Source organism: Tauraco erythrolophus, unplaced genomic scaffold (genome assembly GCF_009769465.1).
Source record: "Tauraco erythrolophus isolate bTauEry1 unplaced genomic scaffold, bTauEry1.pri scaffold_45_arrow_ctg1, whole genome shotgun sequence".
In the NCBI taxonomy this organism is placed as follows: domain Eukaryota; kingdom Metazoa; phylum Chordata; class Aves; order Musophagiformes; family Musophagidae; genus Tauraco; species Tauraco erythrolophus.
The window spans coordinates 466,878-484,177 of record NW_028238615.1 but is presented as its reverse complement, the minus strand read 5'-3'; the positions used below and the strand labels follow the sequence as shown (position 1 = coordinate 484,177).

General features: G+C 51.8%; 2 protein-coding genes across 2 annotated transcripts in view; one reads left to right on the top strand and one right to left on the bottom strand.

Annotated features, from left to right (window-relative positions):
* Positions 1-11,433, bottom strand: part of LOC104374224 (olfactory receptor 51G2) — a 41,868-nt gene extending 30,435 nt beyond the window's left edge. Inside the window, exon 1 of the mRNA XM_086630647.1 lies at positions 10,658-11,433. Coding sequence (XP_086486773.1) covers positions 10,658-11,433 — 776 coding nt within the window. The remainder of the gene's footprint in view (positions 1-10,657) is intronic.
* Positions 3,741-4,742, top strand: LOC104374226 (olfactory receptor 52R1-like). Its single transcript, XM_009980293.2, has one exon. The coding sequence runs from the start codon at positions 3,741-3,743 to the stop codon at positions 4,740-4,742; it is 1,002 nt and encodes a 333-aa protein (XP_009978595.2).
* Positions 11,434-17,300: the final 5,867 nt, after the last annotated feature.

Below are 17,300 nucleotides of genomic sequence, written 5' to 3'. Positions count from 1 at the left end.
AGCCAACAAGCCATAAGGCCAATGAAGAAGGCCTGAAAGCAAAGTGCATTTGTTTTCACACCATCATAGAATGGTTGAGGTTGGAAGCACCTCTGAAGGTCATTTTGGCCAATCTTCCAGCTCAAGTGGGGCCAACTAAAGCCAGTTGCCCACAACTGTGTCCAGGCAGCTTTTGAACATCTCTAAGGATAAACACACCACTTCATATTTTGAAAAAACTTAAAGATCCTGAGATCTTGAACAAGAGGATTTACAATGAAACATACACATACAGACGAAACATACTTCCAGGTTTTTTTCCTAATACATTGAAAAACTTTATCTTCTTTGTCTTTATTAAAAATAAATCTGTTTCTTCATAAATAGAAAGAAACAAGCAATCTCTTCTTTTTCTTCTTGGTTTAAATTCTTCTCTTGTTGTTAGTTATCATGACATCCCACCTGGAGTACTGCACTCAGCTCTGGGGCACCTAACAAAAGAAGGACATGGAGCTGTTGCAATGAGTCCAGAGGAGGCCACGAGGATGATCCAAGGGCTGGAGCACCTCTGCTATGAAGACAGACTCAGAGAGTTGGGGCTGTTCAGCCTGGAGAAGAGAAGGCTCCGGGGTGATCTTATAGCAGCTTTCCAGTGCCTAAAGGGCCTACAGGAAAGCTGGAGAGGGACATTTTACAAGGGTGTGTAGTGACAGGACACGGGGCAATGGCTTTAAACTGAAAGAGGGGAGATTTAGGTTATATATAAGGAAGAAATTTTTTACTGTGAGGGTGCTGAGGCACTGGAACAGGTTGCCCAGAGAAGCTGTGGCTGCCCCATCCCTGGCAGTGTTCAAGGCCAGGTTGGATGGGGCTTTGGGCAACCTGGTGTAGTGGAGGGTGTCCCTGCCCATGGCAGGGGGGTTGGAACTGAGTGATCTTTAAGGTCCCTTCCGACCCAAACCATTCTGTGATTCTATGTTTGCGGAAGTCTGCTTGATGGTCTAAGCTTTGTAAGGAGAAGTTTCCTTTCGTGTCAGGCCAGTTTGCTCAGGGTTTTCTCCAGTTGTGTGCTAAAAACCTCCAAGGATCGAGGCAGCACAAGCCCTCTGGGCAACCTTCCTTTGCGTGACGTGTGCTCCTGTTGCCCCCGTACACACTGGCATAACACAAGCAAGTGTAGCTGTGACAAAGAAATAGATTGTTTGAGAAAAAGAGGGACACATGGAAAGCAGGCAATGAACAGTGGATTCCATCCAGGAGGACAGAAGATCAGTCTGAGTGCTGCACTCAGGGGCTCTCGTAGCTTGTCCATAACTTCTAGGTGTGCTAAAAGAGGCACCTCACCAAAGGCACGTGCTCTCTTGCATCAGGGCCTTGAACGACCGTGATATTTGGTGGAGTTTGGAGCAGTTTCTTCCAATTGCCAATAGAGCCTCAGAGCAGGGAGGCCTGATGAATTTCTCCTGGGTACCAATGAAAACCATGTGGGATTCTTGCTCTCCATGTTGTTTCCAAACTTTAGTCATGGAGTGTCGCTTTGCTGGGGAAGGAAGGGAATGTGCTTTCTTCCTCAATGTGTGTCTTTGCCCATGACTATGACAACCGCTTTCCAGCTGAAATGTCCATTGTTGATGCCCCAGGTCACCTCTGCCCTGCAGCAGCAGGAAAACCCCAACCAGAGCACGGGGCATCTGATCCCACGTCTCCTCCATCAGCAGGGCCAAGAGCCAGAGGGGAGGATGGACCAGCCTGGGGAGGTGGTGTCTTGGCACACTCTGGCATTGCTCCTGTCCCAGACTGTCTCGGGAGGCTGCTTGGGCTTTGGTACGATTCCCCAGTCATGGAAGGGGGTTTTAGTTGCACCACTTGCTTTCTTACTGGAACGGGCATTGCCAAAGAGCTGGCACAGCGATGCTCGATCGTGTGAACTCCACAGAAACAGCACAGGGAGGTGCTCGGCCCCGCAGCAGTGAGAGTTCCTGAGCAAGCACGCGGAGGGCTCTCAGAGCTGCCTCTCAGCATCCCACCATTCTCCAGCTGTGTAACGGGAATGACGGTACTGGTTCCCTGTCGGAGCCTGTCTTACAGCTGTGGGTGAAACGCAGCAGAGGAAGGACAGATTCCCCTTGTTTGGAAAGAATTCCTAATTCCTGCTGCTGCCGGTTTCATCACAGCCCTGTCCTGGGACTGAGCCTTGAACTACCCCGGCGCTCTTGAAACTCCTCCAGATCAACGAGCAGTTGTTGATTATTGATTGCCAACCGAATGACTGCGAGCCAAGGGAAACAAACCTGGGCAGGGCGCAGCTGTGTGGGAGGTGATCGGCGCTGAGGGGGTTAAAAGCTGCCCGTTTCTCCCTCTCCTGCCCTGCTCAGCAGCAGGGGACATGCGGAGCTCCCTGCTGTATTTATCTGCCAGACAGACAAACTTCTCCTGCCCTCTGCAGCGCAGAGTCCCGCCTGCAGCCCCGCAGCAGCAGGTGAGTGTTTCGGGCTGGCAGCACCCGGTGCCCCGCAATAAGCGCTTCGGGGGCATCGCCCCTGCCGGGCACCAGCAGCAGCAGCGCTGGGCAGCCGCGGGCACGGAGCTGCGGGCAGCTCCGGTCCTCACGCTGCTCCTGCCGGGAGCCGCCTGCCCGGCCCGGCCGTTTGCCGCGGAAAAGGCAGTTTTGGTAAAGCAGCGCCGACGGAGGCAGCTGGGAGGAAGGAGGCGGGAGGAAGGAAGGAAAAGAGCAGGAATTTCCGTTCCTGGCACGCTGACAGCCACGAGGACAGCCTGCCCCGGCAAAGCTCTCCCGGAGAGCCGGCGACCCCGAGCCACACGTACCCGTGAGGGTCCGGGCACAGCCCGCCAGCCCCGCTCCAGCCGGTGACTGGTGGCCGTGCTGGGCCGTGCTGGGCGGCGCTGGGCGCGGTGGGAATGTCGCTCCGGACGCAGCGGGAGCGCAGCCCGCGGCTGCAGCCGGCTCGGCCGGCCCCGGGCCCCGGGCAGGAACAGCCCCGCTCCCGTCGGGGGGGCTGCTGCCGGCCCCTGCGCCCCTCTGCGCCCTGCGGCTCTGGGCACAGGGCTGGGGGCCCCGCGAAGGTCTCGGAAGGCTCTTGGCAGCTCAGCAGCCTTGGGCTGACCTGTGCTGCGGGGCTTCCCGAGGGAGCCTTTTGTCCCGCTCCGAGGGCAAAGGCAGGAGCCGGGCGACGTGCGGGGGCTGAGCGAGCTGCAGGCTCCGCAGCGGGGAGAACGGAGATGGCCGGAGCTCGGCCTTGGAGGGGGTGCCAGCTCCTGGGGCACCGGCTCGTCTGTGCCCTGGCAGTGGGCGCTGCGTGACTGAGGCAGCCGTCCTGGCCTCTGCTGGCATGGGAGCAGGGCAGGGCAGGGCAAAGCTGCCTTCGAGCTGTAGGGCTGGTGCCAATGGCCTCATATCCCCACTGCGCACAGCTCCAGGAGCTTTCCTTCAGACCAGCTTTCACCTGCACTCCTGGGCTGGACACCCTTAGACACTGGAGAGGATCAGGTGTGCGCCTTGGGCAGTCTTCTCGTTCGGGTTGGTGCAGGAGGAAGCCAGGCTGATGCTCCAGGACCACTCCATCCAGTGAGACAGAGCATGTGAGGTGGACACTGGCAGGATACTTGCTTCAGAAGTCTCTCCTGAGCTAGCTCAAGCTGCCGTCACAGGGCTGGCTCTCTGGGCAGTGAATTTGAACTTCTAGACTGTACCTCGTGCTGGTCTGTGTGTGCCACTGACCAGATCAGGTCGAGGGTGTTTGATGCTTTTTTACAGGATGCAGGAGCCCTCAGTGGAGGCAAGAGACAAGCAGGATTCCATGTCTCTGAACTCTACTGGTCTCTCCCACCCTCCCTATTTCCTACTCGTTGGCATCCCTGGGCTGGAGAAGGAGCAGTTCTGGATCGCCTTCCCCTTCTGCATCATGTATGCCATTGCTGTGCTGGGCAACATCACCCTTCTCTTTATCATAAAGACAGATCCAAGCCTGCACGAGCCCATGTTCCTCTTCCTGGCCATGCTGGCCTTCACTGACCTGGTCATGTCAACATCCATGCTCCCCAAAATGCTCAGCATCTTCTGGCTGGGCTCTGGGGAGATTGGGTATGTCTCCTGCCTTGTGCAGTTGTTCTTTATTCATACCTTCTCGATGATGGAGTCTGGCATACTCATGGCCATGGCCTTGGATCGCTGCATCGCTATTTGCCACCCGCTGCGGCACTCCAGCATCCTCTCCTTGCCAGTGGTGGTGGCCCTGGGGAGCCTGGTGCTGGTGCGTGGGGTCCTTCTGGTGAGTCCCTCTGGCTTCCTTATCCATAGGTTGCCCTTCTGTCAGCATTACATCATCCCCCACTCCTACTGCGAGCACATGGCCGTGGTGAAGCTGGCATGTGGGGATACCAGAGTCAATGCCATTTATGGCCTCTTTGTGGCTTTACTAGTGACAGGATCTGACACAATCGTCATCTCTGTGTCCTACACCATGATCCTGCTGGTGGTCATGAGGCTGCCATCCACAGAGGCACGACTCAAGGCCTTCAGCACTTGTGCATCCCATGTCTGTGTCATCCTTGTCTTCTACACCCCTGCCATCTTCAGCTTCTTCACCCACCGGTTTGGGCACAGCATCCCTCCCCGTGTCCATATAATGGTGGCCAATCTCTACCTGCTGGTCCCCCCCATGTTAAACCCCATTGTTTATGGGGTGAAAACCAAGAAGCTCTACGATAGGGTGGTCATCCTCTTCCAGCGCAAGGGAAGCTGAAACATGTTAATGTGCCTCAAACTGTGCTCATCATTTACTGATGATGTTGGTAAATTTAACGAAAGTTAACGCTGTGCCTATTTGTTCATGGAGGAAACCGTCCTCTCTACCTGCACTTTAAGCAATGCATTCATGCAGAAATTGCCTGGTTGTCTCCTCTGTTACCGCTGTCCGGGGAGTTTCATCCATGCTGTGATGAAACTTGGGATAAAGACATTTAGTCTGGCTTCTGCACCATGGGGAGATGGAGAGTTCACCCCTCTCAGAAGTCAGATTCCTCACTGTTAAAAGTCTGTCACTGTTCAAAAAAAATTCCTCTCATGATTAAAAGATTTACACTGTAAGGCTGAGTATCTCCAACAGATATTCCTGAAGTGACTTTCCTTACATGAAGAGTGTTTGCTGGACTGTGTGGTGGGATGGTGCTCAGATGGGAATGGTGACTGTCCTTGTAGAAGGAAATGGGCAGAATTCAATTTTAAACCTCAACATTAGTTTTGTAAGGAAAGTAAAACCTACAATAATCCCGAGCTAGCCAATTCCAAAAGTCTTCTGGAAACGTAATCCCTTTAAAAAATATCAGAAATCCTCACTGATGCAACGATTTGGAGTGACCTATCAGAGGCAGAGCGTTGCTAACAGCTTGCACCACACTGACATAAGTTGACTATCCCTATATACAGGCAAATATGTTTTACCAAATCACTGCTCCATAGCCATAAAATGAGATACAAGTCTGCTTTCATCCTTCATCCAGGAGGCCACCTCTCCAGTCTTTGCCCTCTGGTGCAACACATTCAATATGGTGTCACATCTGTCAATCTACTAATCAGTTCTCTCTGTCCTGCCATAGAGAAGCCCATAATTCAACAACTGATTACTCTGTCCCTCCATCTCCATAAGCTTTCTGCCTTTTGGGAACTGTAGGTCTCCCTGCAGAGAACTGATCACAAAGATAAATCTCCTGTCTCTGTCTCAGCAAACTCAGAAGTCTGGATCCTCATCACCAGAGTGAGAGAGAGACGTGAAGAAACCTTTGTTTCATGGCATGGTTACTCTTTCATGATTTGTGTGAATTCTCTCGTAGGATCTTCAGCCTGGAGAAGAGAAGGCTCCAGGGAGACCTTCCGGCACCTTCCAGTACCTAAAGGGGCTACAGGAAAGCTGGAGAGGGGCTTTGGACACGAGTGTGTAGGGATAAGACAAGGGGCAATGGCTTTGAACTGAAAGAGAGTAGACTTCAGTTACATATAAGGAATAAATATTTCACAATGAGGGTGGTGAGGCACTGGAACTGGTTGCCCAGAGAAGCTGTGGCTGCCCCATCCCTGGAAGTGTTCAAGGTCCTGGTTGGATGAGGCTTTGCGCAACCTGGTGTAGTGGAGGGTGTCCCTGCCCATGGCAGGGGGGTTGGAATTAGGTGATCTTTTGGTGGACGAGAAGCTCAATATGAGCCGGCAATGTGCTCTTGCGGCCCAGAAGGCCAACCGCGTCCTGGGCTGCATCAAGAGGAGCGTGGCCAGCAGGTCGAGGGAGGTGATTCTCCCCCTCTACTCTGCCCTCGTGAGACCTCACTTGGAGTATTGCGTCCAGTTCTGGAGCCCCCAACATAAGAAGGACATGGACCAGTTGGAGAGGGTCCAGAGGAGGGCCACGAAGATGATGCGAGGGCTGGAGCACCTTTCCTATGAGGACAGGCTGAAAGAGTTGGGGCTCTTCAGCCTGGAGAAGAGGAGGCTCCGGGGTGACCTTATAGCGGTCTTCCAGTACCTCAAGGGGGCCTACAAGAAAGATGGGGAGAGGCTGTTCAGGAGGGCCAGCTGTGATAGGACAAGGGGTAATGGTTTTAAAATAGAGGGAGGTAGATTCAGGTTGGATATTAGGAAAAAATTTTTTACCATGAGAGTTGTAGAACACTGGAACAGGTTACCCAGAGAGGTGGTGAATGCTCCATCCCAGGAGACGTTCAAGGCCAGGTTGGATGAGGCCCTGAGCAACCTGATCTAGTTGGAGATATCCCTGTTCCTTGCAGGGGGGTTGGACTAGATGACCTTTGAAGGTCCCTTCCAGCCCTAACCATTCTATGATTCTATGATCTTGAAGGTCCCTTCCAACACAAACCATTCTGTGACTCTGTGATTCTACTTCCATCCTGGGAAACAGTGCAACCCTCTGTCATCAAAGCAGAGTGCAGCATCCGCCAGCCCGTGTACCTCTTCCCGACCACGCTGGCTATTGCAGAGCTTGGTGTGTCTCTGTCTACACTCCGCAGAGGGATGAGTGTGCTCCTCTTTGATTCACAGGAGATCAGGTTTGTTCCCTGCCTCACCCAGATGTTCTTCACTGCTCTGGGCCATGGCCTTCAACTGCTTCATGGCCATCTACAACCCCTTGCAGCATGCAAAGATCCTGACCAAGACCAGGATAGGTGTCATCGGGTTGGGACTCATGGTGAGGAGCATTAGCCTCTTGGTCCCCTTGCCGATACTTCTGAAGAAGCTGTCCTATGCAGGTCTCACGTGCTGCCTCACTTCTTCTGTTTGCACCCCAACTTACTCCAACTGCGCTCTGCAGGTATCAAGATGAACACTATGCATGGCTTATTTGTTGTCCTGGCAACTTTTGGCCTAGACTTGCTGTCTATCATCCTGTCCTATGTCATGATCATTAAGACTGTGCTGAGTGTCACCTCCAAGAAGAGCATCTCAACACTTGCGTCTCTCATATCTGTGCTCTTTTAATTCGTTATATCCCGATGATTGGCTTGTCTTGGGGTACCGGTTTGGGAAACCTGCCTCTCCTCTATGTCCTCATGGCCAATATCTACCTGCTTGTACCCTGTTTGTTATGGTGTAAGAAATAAACAGATCTGCAGAGGGATACGCAAACTTCTCACTCCAAGAAGGCACTGATGTAGGACACAGAAGACCCAAGAGGTTTTGTGTATGGTAGAACAGCAGATGAATAAAAGTTCAGATACTCTCTACTCCACCCTGTCATCCGTTTGGCTGCTGAGGATCCTGAACCTTTAAGCTCTTTTCACGCAGCAGATGAAGCATACGCTGTTTCTAGGCCCATGGCATTTTCTTTGCTGTATAAAGAAGTGCTGCAGTATCTACAGTCTTCTACACGTTCCTGGTCAGTATTGCAGGAGCTGTTACTGCCTGAGGTTCCTAAGCTAATGGCTCTTCTTTTTAGACAAGGAGGACACAGCAATGGAGCTGTGAGGGTCAAGGTTTCCCACCTTCAGCACAGCACTGGCTCAGCAGGACCCAGAGCTCCTACCAGAATGAGGGAGTTGATCCTCCTGGCCAGCACTGCCTGGGCAGGTATCTGCAGGGAAAATCTAATGCTTCCGAAATGTGCTCAGCCATCTGGCCTCTAGTACATCAGCGTGCACTGGAGCAGAGATCTACGTCTGTGCAGCAGCTGTTTATTCAAGCTTTTGACACCTGCAGCCAGGCTTGCTAAGGCTGTGAAGTGTCTGAGGACCTGGGTGTATGGCAAAGCCCCCTCGTTCCAGCCAGGTGACACTTCCAGCACCAACAAGACATGCCTGAAAGCTGTGATCATGCTGCTGGCGCTGAAAGTCACCAGATCTTTCGCTTCGCAGGGCCTGTAACCAGCCCACTCTGGGGTGCTGCAGAGTCACAGCAGCTGGGATGGTTGATCTGCTCTGCCTGGACCAGCCACTTAATGGCTCCATGCAGACGCCCAACAGAAACGGAGCCTGTGCAGCACCACTGGGCTCGCAATACCATCCAGTGGTAATGGGAGCAGAATTCCATGCAACGAGGGTTCAGGTCAGATCCCCAGCTGCTGGGAGTGGGTGCAGCTCAGCCACTGCACCGCAGTTCCACCATGCCCCAGTACAGCAACAAGAGTGCCAGCTCCCACCAGGGACTCCTGAAACGAGGTGCCTCCATGGGCACTGGGTTTAAGCCCCTATCACCCAGGAGGAGATCTCGTCAAGACAGAGCCTGGAGAAGAGTGGCTCAGATCACCCAAAAGCCCATAGTTGCCATTGGTTTCACCCCAGAATATCCTGCCTGCTCCCTATACCTCTCTCTGCTTCCATTTCCATTTCTTCGAAGAGGATGGCTTTGGCATGAGGTTAGAAACCAGAGAGGTGAAGCAGTGCCATGCACTTAGAACGAAACGCAGTCACCGGCAGCAGCCCTGCTGTGCCCAGGGCTCTACATCAAAGGCCAGTGCCTTCCTCACAGGTCTGCAGCATCTACCATCCCAGGAGGGGCTGAGAAGGGCCAAAATAAATCCTGCCTTCTTTTTCCCTTACAGAAAGCTGTCATTACTGAGAACAAGCAAGGAATACTGGTATTTACTGAACTCTAAATTGGCACATGAATGCCCAAGGGAAATTACAGAAAACCAGCAAAAAATACCCTACGTGTTCCAAGTCCTGCTGAGACCTGACTGGTCATCAGTGATAAAATTTCACTGATGTGACCCAAAGAAGATAAGCACTGGGTCTGACAAACCTTCATGGGTTTGTATTCCATATACCTACCACCACAGATGTATTCCATATACCTACCACCATGCAGCAAGAGTTGCTTCAAACTCCTTCCTTTGAGAGCCACTTCTGTAGGACTTGTGATCCAAATCAGAGCTTATCACATTCAGGTGCTACCAGGCCTTGTGGTGGTTCTGTGTGTTGGGGCTGTGGTACACCCAGAAGCTCGTTACACCAAAAGGAAGCACACCTTCTACGTGGAGCCAAGAATTTATTGTTATTGCAATTAATGTTTGTTTTAACAATCTCATCAAAACACAGGAGACAGTTGCTATCAGTCCAGTGGCTGACCTAGTGCCATCTGCAAGCTTTGAGAGTTCACTGTGCGCTCCCTCGTCCAGGTCACTGGTGACAAGGCAGAATAAAATCAATAGTAGCAGAGATCCCCTGGGGAGGCCACTGCTGACTCGCCTCTGGACTGAAAACGACCTACCCTTACTTCACCAACTTCCCATCCCTAGAAGAGAGCTTCCTCCAATCCCCCTCCAAAGGAATTCCATTGAAAGCGTTTAGTCAAAGGCTTTTGGGCATCCATGTGTATTATGGCCACAGGATCCCTCCAGCTGGAGCTGCACTCACAAACGTCCAGCGGATCATCGTGGCAGGTTCCCCCTTGCAGTAGCCTGGATGACTTTGCAAGAGCTTTACCTGTACGTGTTTACCAGTTTGTGTCCACCCACACGCTTCGTGACTTCATCCATTCTGGCAGGTGAAGTGGAAGGGATGATCCACCCTGCAGCACCATGACCATTTGCAAGAGAGTGATGCATCCTGCCCAGCAGCTCTGCAGCTTCACACCTGAGCTCCTTCCAGACACTAAGGTGAACGACACCTGGTCCTGGGAGTTAGTGGTATTTAACGGGTATTTCTTTGAGGTAAGCCCTCCTCCATATTTAGTTCTAACTGATCAAGATCCTCTAATCCATTTGCTAGGAAGAAAGTGTCAGGTATAGAAATCCAATACAAATAATTCACTGAACTTCTCTGCTCTGGCCCTGTCACCTCTGAGTATGCTTCTCACCTTTGGTCACCAATGGTCCACCAGTTTCCTAGCTGGATTCCTGCTTTTGATGCATTTAGAGCACGTTCTGCTGACAGAGCATCCTTTGCATGCTGCCCTTTCCATCTCTTAAACTCCTGCTTTTGATTGACCTGTCACTTTTTATGGACATTGCATGTAGGCAGGCTTCCTACTTCTCAAGGACTCCTGGGCTGCTGGCCATGGCCAGGTCAGGCCAGTCTTTGACACAGGAGCCTGAGGAGGCCTTTGCGAATGGGCTTGTTTCTCATGCTGTAGATGATGGGGTTCAACACAGGTGGCACAAAAAGATAGACATTGGCCATGAGCACGTGGCTGAAGGGTGCAGCGTTCTTCCTGTACCGGTGTATGATGGACAGACCGACCATGGGGACATAAAAAATGAGGACAGCACAGAAGTGAGAGACACAAGTGTTGAGGGCTTTGGTCTGCTCCTCTCTGGAGGTGATGCCCAGCACGGCCTTGATGATCATGGCATAGGAGAAGGCGATGAGCACTGAGTCTAGGATCACGAACAGCACCAGGGTCAGGCCATATAGACTGTTCAGGGTGGAATCTGTGCACGCCAGCCGTATCATGTCCTGGTGCAGGCAGTAAGAGTGGGACAGCACGTGGGACCTGCAGAACGGCAGTCGCGTGAGCAGGCAAATAAGTGGGAGCAGTGTCAGAGAGCGACAGACCATCCCCAGCCCAATCTTTGCAACCCTGGCACTGGTGAGGATGGAGGAGTATCTCAGTGGGCTCCAGATGGCCACATAACGATCAAAGGCCATGGCCAGAAGCACCGAGGACTCCATGAAGGCATGGATGCAGAACATCTGGGTGAGGCAGACCGGGAAGCTGATCTCTCTGGTGCCAAACCAAAAGACGCGCAGCACTGTGGGCAGGGTGGACAGAGTCAGGCCCAGGTTCGTGGTGGCCAGCATCGAAAGGAAGTAGTACATGGGCTGGTGGAGCCTTTGATTTGCCTTCACGGTCAGCAGGATGGTGCCATTTCCCAGCATTGTGAGGAGATACATCAGACAGCAAGGGAAGAAAACCCAGCGGTGGAAACGAGCCATCCCAGGAATGCCTGTCAGCAGGAAAGCCAGGATGTGGCTGCTGTTCCCTGGGGACATGCTTGCTCTGTGCTGCCCTGCCTGCTTAAAGACTCGGTTTTCATTAGCAATTCAAAGGTAATGCATGATTAGATTTCGAAGGGCAATGAAAACGATGAGTCTGGTGCCTCGGCGTGAAGATCTCACTTCTTTCCTCCTCCTTGAAGATATGCCAGAACAGGGATAAGCACTTTGCAGCACTGGTTCAGTTCTTTTTCCTGCCTTATTTTTCCCCAGGCTCCTCACCTGTAAAGGCAATAACATCACCACTCATTGCACTGGTGCTACATCCCTCCCAGGACATTGCTACAGCCTCTTCTGTCAGTCGCTGTCAGCAGCATCACCATCCTTCCCTGGTCTCTGCTTCCACGTGAGTCCTTCTCCAGCTCTCTACATTGATTCTGTGAAAAGCTGTAGCTCCATGGACTGGTTTGGGTTGGAGGGGACCTTAAAAAAAAATCATTCAGTTCCAACCTCCCTGCCAGGGCCAGGGACACCCTCCACTACACCAGGTTGCTCCAAGCCCCATCCAACCTGGCCTTGAACACTGCCAGGGATGGGGCAGCCACAGCTTCTCTGGGCAACCTGTGCCAGTGCCTCAGCACCCTCAGAGGGAAGAATTTCTTCCTTAGATCCCATCGAAATCTCCCCTCTTTCAGTTTAAAGCTGTTATCCCTTGTCCTGTTCCTACAGACTCTTGTGAAAAGCCCCTCTCCAAATTTCTTGTAGGCCCCTTTATGCACTGGACAGCTGCTTCCCCTCTGTCCCCAGCCCTTTCCACATCTCCACACCTGATGCACGCAGCCTCACCCCATGCACTTCCATGCAGGACACTGCAGGAGCACAACAGTCCCTCTCATCATCCTTGCTCCTTTGGGCTGCCCTCCCCTTGCCCGTGGGCTGTTGCAGCAGATGGCAGATGCCCATTTCCCCTCCCAGGCTGTGCCTCCAGCCTGTTGTCCCTCCTTGCTTGCAGGTACCAGCCTGCCCAGCCAGCTCCCTCAGCTTGCTTGCTGGATTTCAGATTTTCATCTTTCCCCCTGGGCAGGATGCCCTCTCTGGAGCTCTGCAAACCACCATCCCCTGCCCAGCTGCTGAGTTCAGACCGTGGCTTGGCTGTTGGCAGATACGGTCCTGCTGGTCCTCCTGTGCTCCACCTGCACCCTGTGCTATCTCCTAACCCACCCTCCAGGGGAAGGGCAAAAGGCTGCAGTTTTCTCCCTGGGATGTGTCCGTGCAGCACCCTGCATCGTGGGACTGTGCTCCTTCACCAGGGTCACCGGGAGCCATGAAACAGCAGCAATTACTGGAATTTACGTCACCCATTCCGACCCCTGAGGGGACACGTCACTCCTTGCAAGTGTAAATTTGGTAAGGCATTGGCAAACTGAGAGCATTATTTTTTCCCTTCAGAGATTATTTACTGTTCTGATGGTTGTTGCCATTACCACAGCTCTTACCCATAGCCCATCCAGCTATTCCAAGCGACAGGCATTCCGGGCAGCGGGTGTTAGTGATACCCACAGCAGCCATCACTCAGCAGCAATGTTGCTATTGCAGCTCACAGTTACGGGTAAAATCGGGCAATGTGTGCACAGAACCAGCTCTCCTTTCTTTTACAGAGCTGCCAGCCAAGGGCTGCCAGTCCACAGCCCACAGATACCGCAGGGAAATACAGTGCTACGGGAAATATAAATCATAAAAGAAAAGTTGTGCTTAAGGGGCTTAAGCTTTGAGTACAGAGACTGTACCTTTTAGTTTGTAAGCTAAAAAAAAAAATAATTATAAACTGCTCCTCTAACCTGTGCTAATTATTTGCTTGGCTTGTCTGCTGCTCTTTGCAGGGACTGCAGTGGCTGATGTGGAAGTTAAACTTTTCCAGCCCTCAGCACTCAAGGAATTCAGGCTCCGTCTGTCTACATAAACAGGGAACATGGCTTTATTTAGTTGGTGGGCATGAGGCTAAACTCGTTAGTGTACTGTGAAAAATGGAATTAGTCTATTTCCAATCCCCCTACTTCTCAGACAAAGCTCCAGACATCTGTGCCTTCCCTCTTCCCTTCACCAGCTAAATAATTGGCTTGATAAGTTAAATCAGCAGACAGCTTCCCAGCTCTAATTATCTTCAACATGAAAATATAGATTAATGTATTTGAGTCTTGGTGTACAGACTTGAACGGGTACCTCTTCCTTGTAATCTATAAATGTGCTTTGGCTATCCTGCAAAACCAAAAAGATTGCTTTGTTCACTCTGTGCATCATGGACTGATCTGACCTGGGTAAATATTCCTTGAACTGGGAAGAGTCCCATCCTCCATCCCTGGGGCTGCCCCGGAGGCTGGGCATCCTGCCCCCTCAGTGCCCCTCCACGTCGCCTTGATTGCTCCACCGTGAGGGTGATGAAGGAATGTTCCTCACCTGCTCCTCCCATCCTCCTTTTATTTTTGTCCTCCTTGAGACATGTAAGCGATGTGTCTGCACACAGGGAAAGGATGAGCTTCCACAGCCTGGCTGGGTGCTGCGCCATGGGGGAGGAGCGGGCACTCTGGCTCTGGCGGATGCTCAGCTTCTGCCCAGAGGGGTGAACACGGAGCCTCAGACAGAGCATAATCTCTCTCGGTCGTGCTTCCCAGCACCATCTGTCAGGTTCTCAGTGGACCAGAAGATCCAGTTCTCTCAGGGCCAGAGGAACTGGTTGGCCACCTCCACATGTGCTCAGCACCAGCCACCTCAGAGACGGGAGCAAAGCATCATCCCATCAGCAGATGGGGCATAATCTGTGTTGTGTGAAAGATCCCATGAAAAAACACAGTTCTTAAAGCTTGGCTTCAGAGCTTTAAATCCTGTCTGAAATATAACACTGGGTGTTACACTCTACAGAAATGTCCACTCCCTGCTCCAAATATCAGCAGCTGCATCCCTCCAGTGTCCCTGTGCCCCAGGCTGTGGAAAACACTGAGAGGAGACAATGTGGTGAGGAAGAAATAAGGACAGATGATGAAGATGTGGATAGAAAAACAGGCAGCTAAACAGTGTGCTGGCAATAACTGCCTGGGTGGTGGGTGACAGGTTTGGAGCACGTACTGATTTTGGCTGGGATAGAGTTAGCTTTCTTCATAGTAGCTCATAAGGTGCTATGTTTTGGATTTGTGAGCAAATAGTGTTGAGAAAACACCAATGTTTTGTTTATTTCTGAACAGCACTTACACAACATCAAGGTCTCTTCTGTTTCTCACCCTGCCCCACCAGCAAGTAGGCTGGGGGTGCGCAAGGAGTTGAGAAGGGACACAGCCAGGACCCCACTGACCAAAGGGATACTCCATACCATGACATCATGCTCAGCAATAAAAAAGGCGGGGAGGAGGAAGGTGGGGGCATTCACTGAACAGCTGTGAGGTTAAACCACAACAGAGGGAGACAGATGGAGAGTGCAAAAGAGCTGCAGGAATGCACAGTGATAGATAGACAATCCAGCTGTGAACCAAAGCCACCCTTTATCACCAAATCTGAACAGAAAATGACCCATCCCAAATTAAAACATCAACAAGGAAGCAAGACTGACATGGAAGCACATTGACCCTTCAGATGCCCTTACCTCTGTTTGGCTGAAGTCCTTAGGCAGAAGATGCAGGAAAAAAAAGAGAGCCCAAGCCTGCCTGAGCACCCCGCATGCCAAGGAAGCTGTCTGTTTTTATAACGCCTGTGTGAACTCTCAGCAGCAATGACAGTCACCTGGGAGCTGCTGCAGGGGCTGAGGACATGAAATGCAAACCAGCTGCACAGTGCAGGAAGGTGATGGTGATCCCTTTCGTACCTCGAGCTGCCACCACTGGGCAGCAGCGAAAGGGTAAATGCTGCGAGAGGGAACATGAGGGTCATAAACGTTTGGGAAATGCTGCTCAGAGTTCCAATGGAAAAAAAAAAATTAATTTTCACTAGGCTTTTCTTCCCTTTTAAAATAGAACTGTGAAGTTTTAAAATGTTAAACATTGAATAAAGTCAATTATTTGCCCCAAGTGTAGGTTTTGGCTCCGGGTAAAACTGCTGCTCTGCACCTGCCAGCTAGATCTGAAGGTAAGAAAGAGATGCTGGAAGCATCTGCTTAGATTTCATCACTGGATTTGGGGCAAAATAGAGTGCATCTTTAGATCTTTGCACCCCTAGAAAAATACACACATCCCTGCCAAGCCTTGAGTGCAAAAGTGGTGTCTCACTCTTCTGTCTCTGTGTGATTGAGAAGATGTAAGTTCTTCCATTGCAAAATTTTTGGGAGAGAGTGTTGGGAAAGGGATGGAGAGAGGATGGTGCAGGGCCTACGGGCTCAGCACATATCTGCATGGGTGGAGGTTGAGCTCCTGCTTTTTGGCCACGCAAAAGCACTTTTACACAGTGACAAACACGTAATTTTTCAAACATCAGCCGTGAAATCCAAATAAACCCTTTTAAAGATACATACATTTTGTTTTCCCCACGTTATGGATAGGACAACTAAAACAAAGAGGCAAAACAGAAAAATCTAAGGCCAGGGCTAGTGTTTGTGGAGTGCTTTGCCGGAATGTTGTCCCAAGGTGCCAACGGAAAATGGTTCAGCAATGATTCAAGCACGGGTCATGCCCGACAGTGCCCGCCTCTCAGCTGCATTCATTGCAGCCATGTACCTGAGCTCACTGCCTGGGGCAGACTCAGACATGCAGAAAGGGCCAAGACACACAGTCTCGCCTTTCTTCCCCACTGCAAGGAGATCCTTCTCTCTGGTGTTGTCCAGCACTGAGAATTTCATATATGTAAGCCAAAAATTATTAATAAAGCCAATAGAAACTTCCCAAACAAAACTGTCCCAAAGCAAAGCACTCCACTCCATGGAAAGAGGTTCCTCCCTGGAAGACGTGGGACAGAGGGAGAACAAAGCTGGTTGATTGTTTGAGACACGACCAGGCAGCACATGGCCAGTACGTGGGGAAAGTGGTAGGGGTGCCGAGTAGGACGGGGTGAGCTTATCTGCAAAAAGGTCTCCATCCGAGCAGGTGTTTGCAGTGCTCGCGGCTGCGGTGGTCTGTGCAGCTCTGAGCACTGCTGCAGAAGTAACGGGAAAGCTTTGGAGTGCATCTCGGTGACTTGCTCCATGTCTGTCCCTGCAGATGCAACCTGGAGGACCACCACAGCCACCCGCTGCAGAAAGGCTGCCATGGCCACGGGGTGCGTGGCTGAGCCCCAAACCATGGCAGGATTTGGGTAAGCTTAATCGTCACTCGGCAACCCTGCAGAAGCTGGGTGGTCTCTAGGAGGTGACTCTCCCATTTGTGGTCTCTCACATAACAGGAGGGACTATGCCCTGTGGAGAGATGGTGCTCTGCTTTCTGGGGACCAGCGTGTCCTCCCGGTCATTCGCACATCTCTGATGTATGGACAAACCATAGAATCACAGCATGGATTGGGTTGGAAGGGACCTTAAAGATCATCCAGTTCCAACCCCCCTGCCATGGGCAGGGACACCCTCCACTACACCAGGTTGCCCAAAGCCCCATCCAACCTGGCCTGGAACACTGCCAGGGATGGAGCATCCACAGCTTCTCTGGGCAACCTGTGCCAGTGCCTCACCACCCTCAGAGGGAAGAATTTCTTCCTTGGATCTCATCAAAACCTCCCCTCTTCCAGTTTAAGTCCATCACTCCTTCTCCTATCACTGCACGCCCCTGTAAGCACACAGGTGATGCTTCTCCAGTCCCGGTCAGTCACCGCGGTTTGAGCACGGATTTGTCAAAAGCACACTGAGGGCCATGATGTTTGTTCCTGCACAGCGGGTACGTGGGTCTGTAGTGCAGGAATTCTGGATTTCTGTGGGATGGGGCATAGGGGCCTGTCTGCACAGCAGTGGCCATTCGGCCTGG

Excerpts from the sequence above, each read along its gene's own strand:
- LOC104374226 (XM_009980293.2), top strand. The coding sequence starts at position 3,741 with ATGCTTTTTTACAGGATGCAGGAGCCCTCAGTGGAGGCAAGAGACAAG.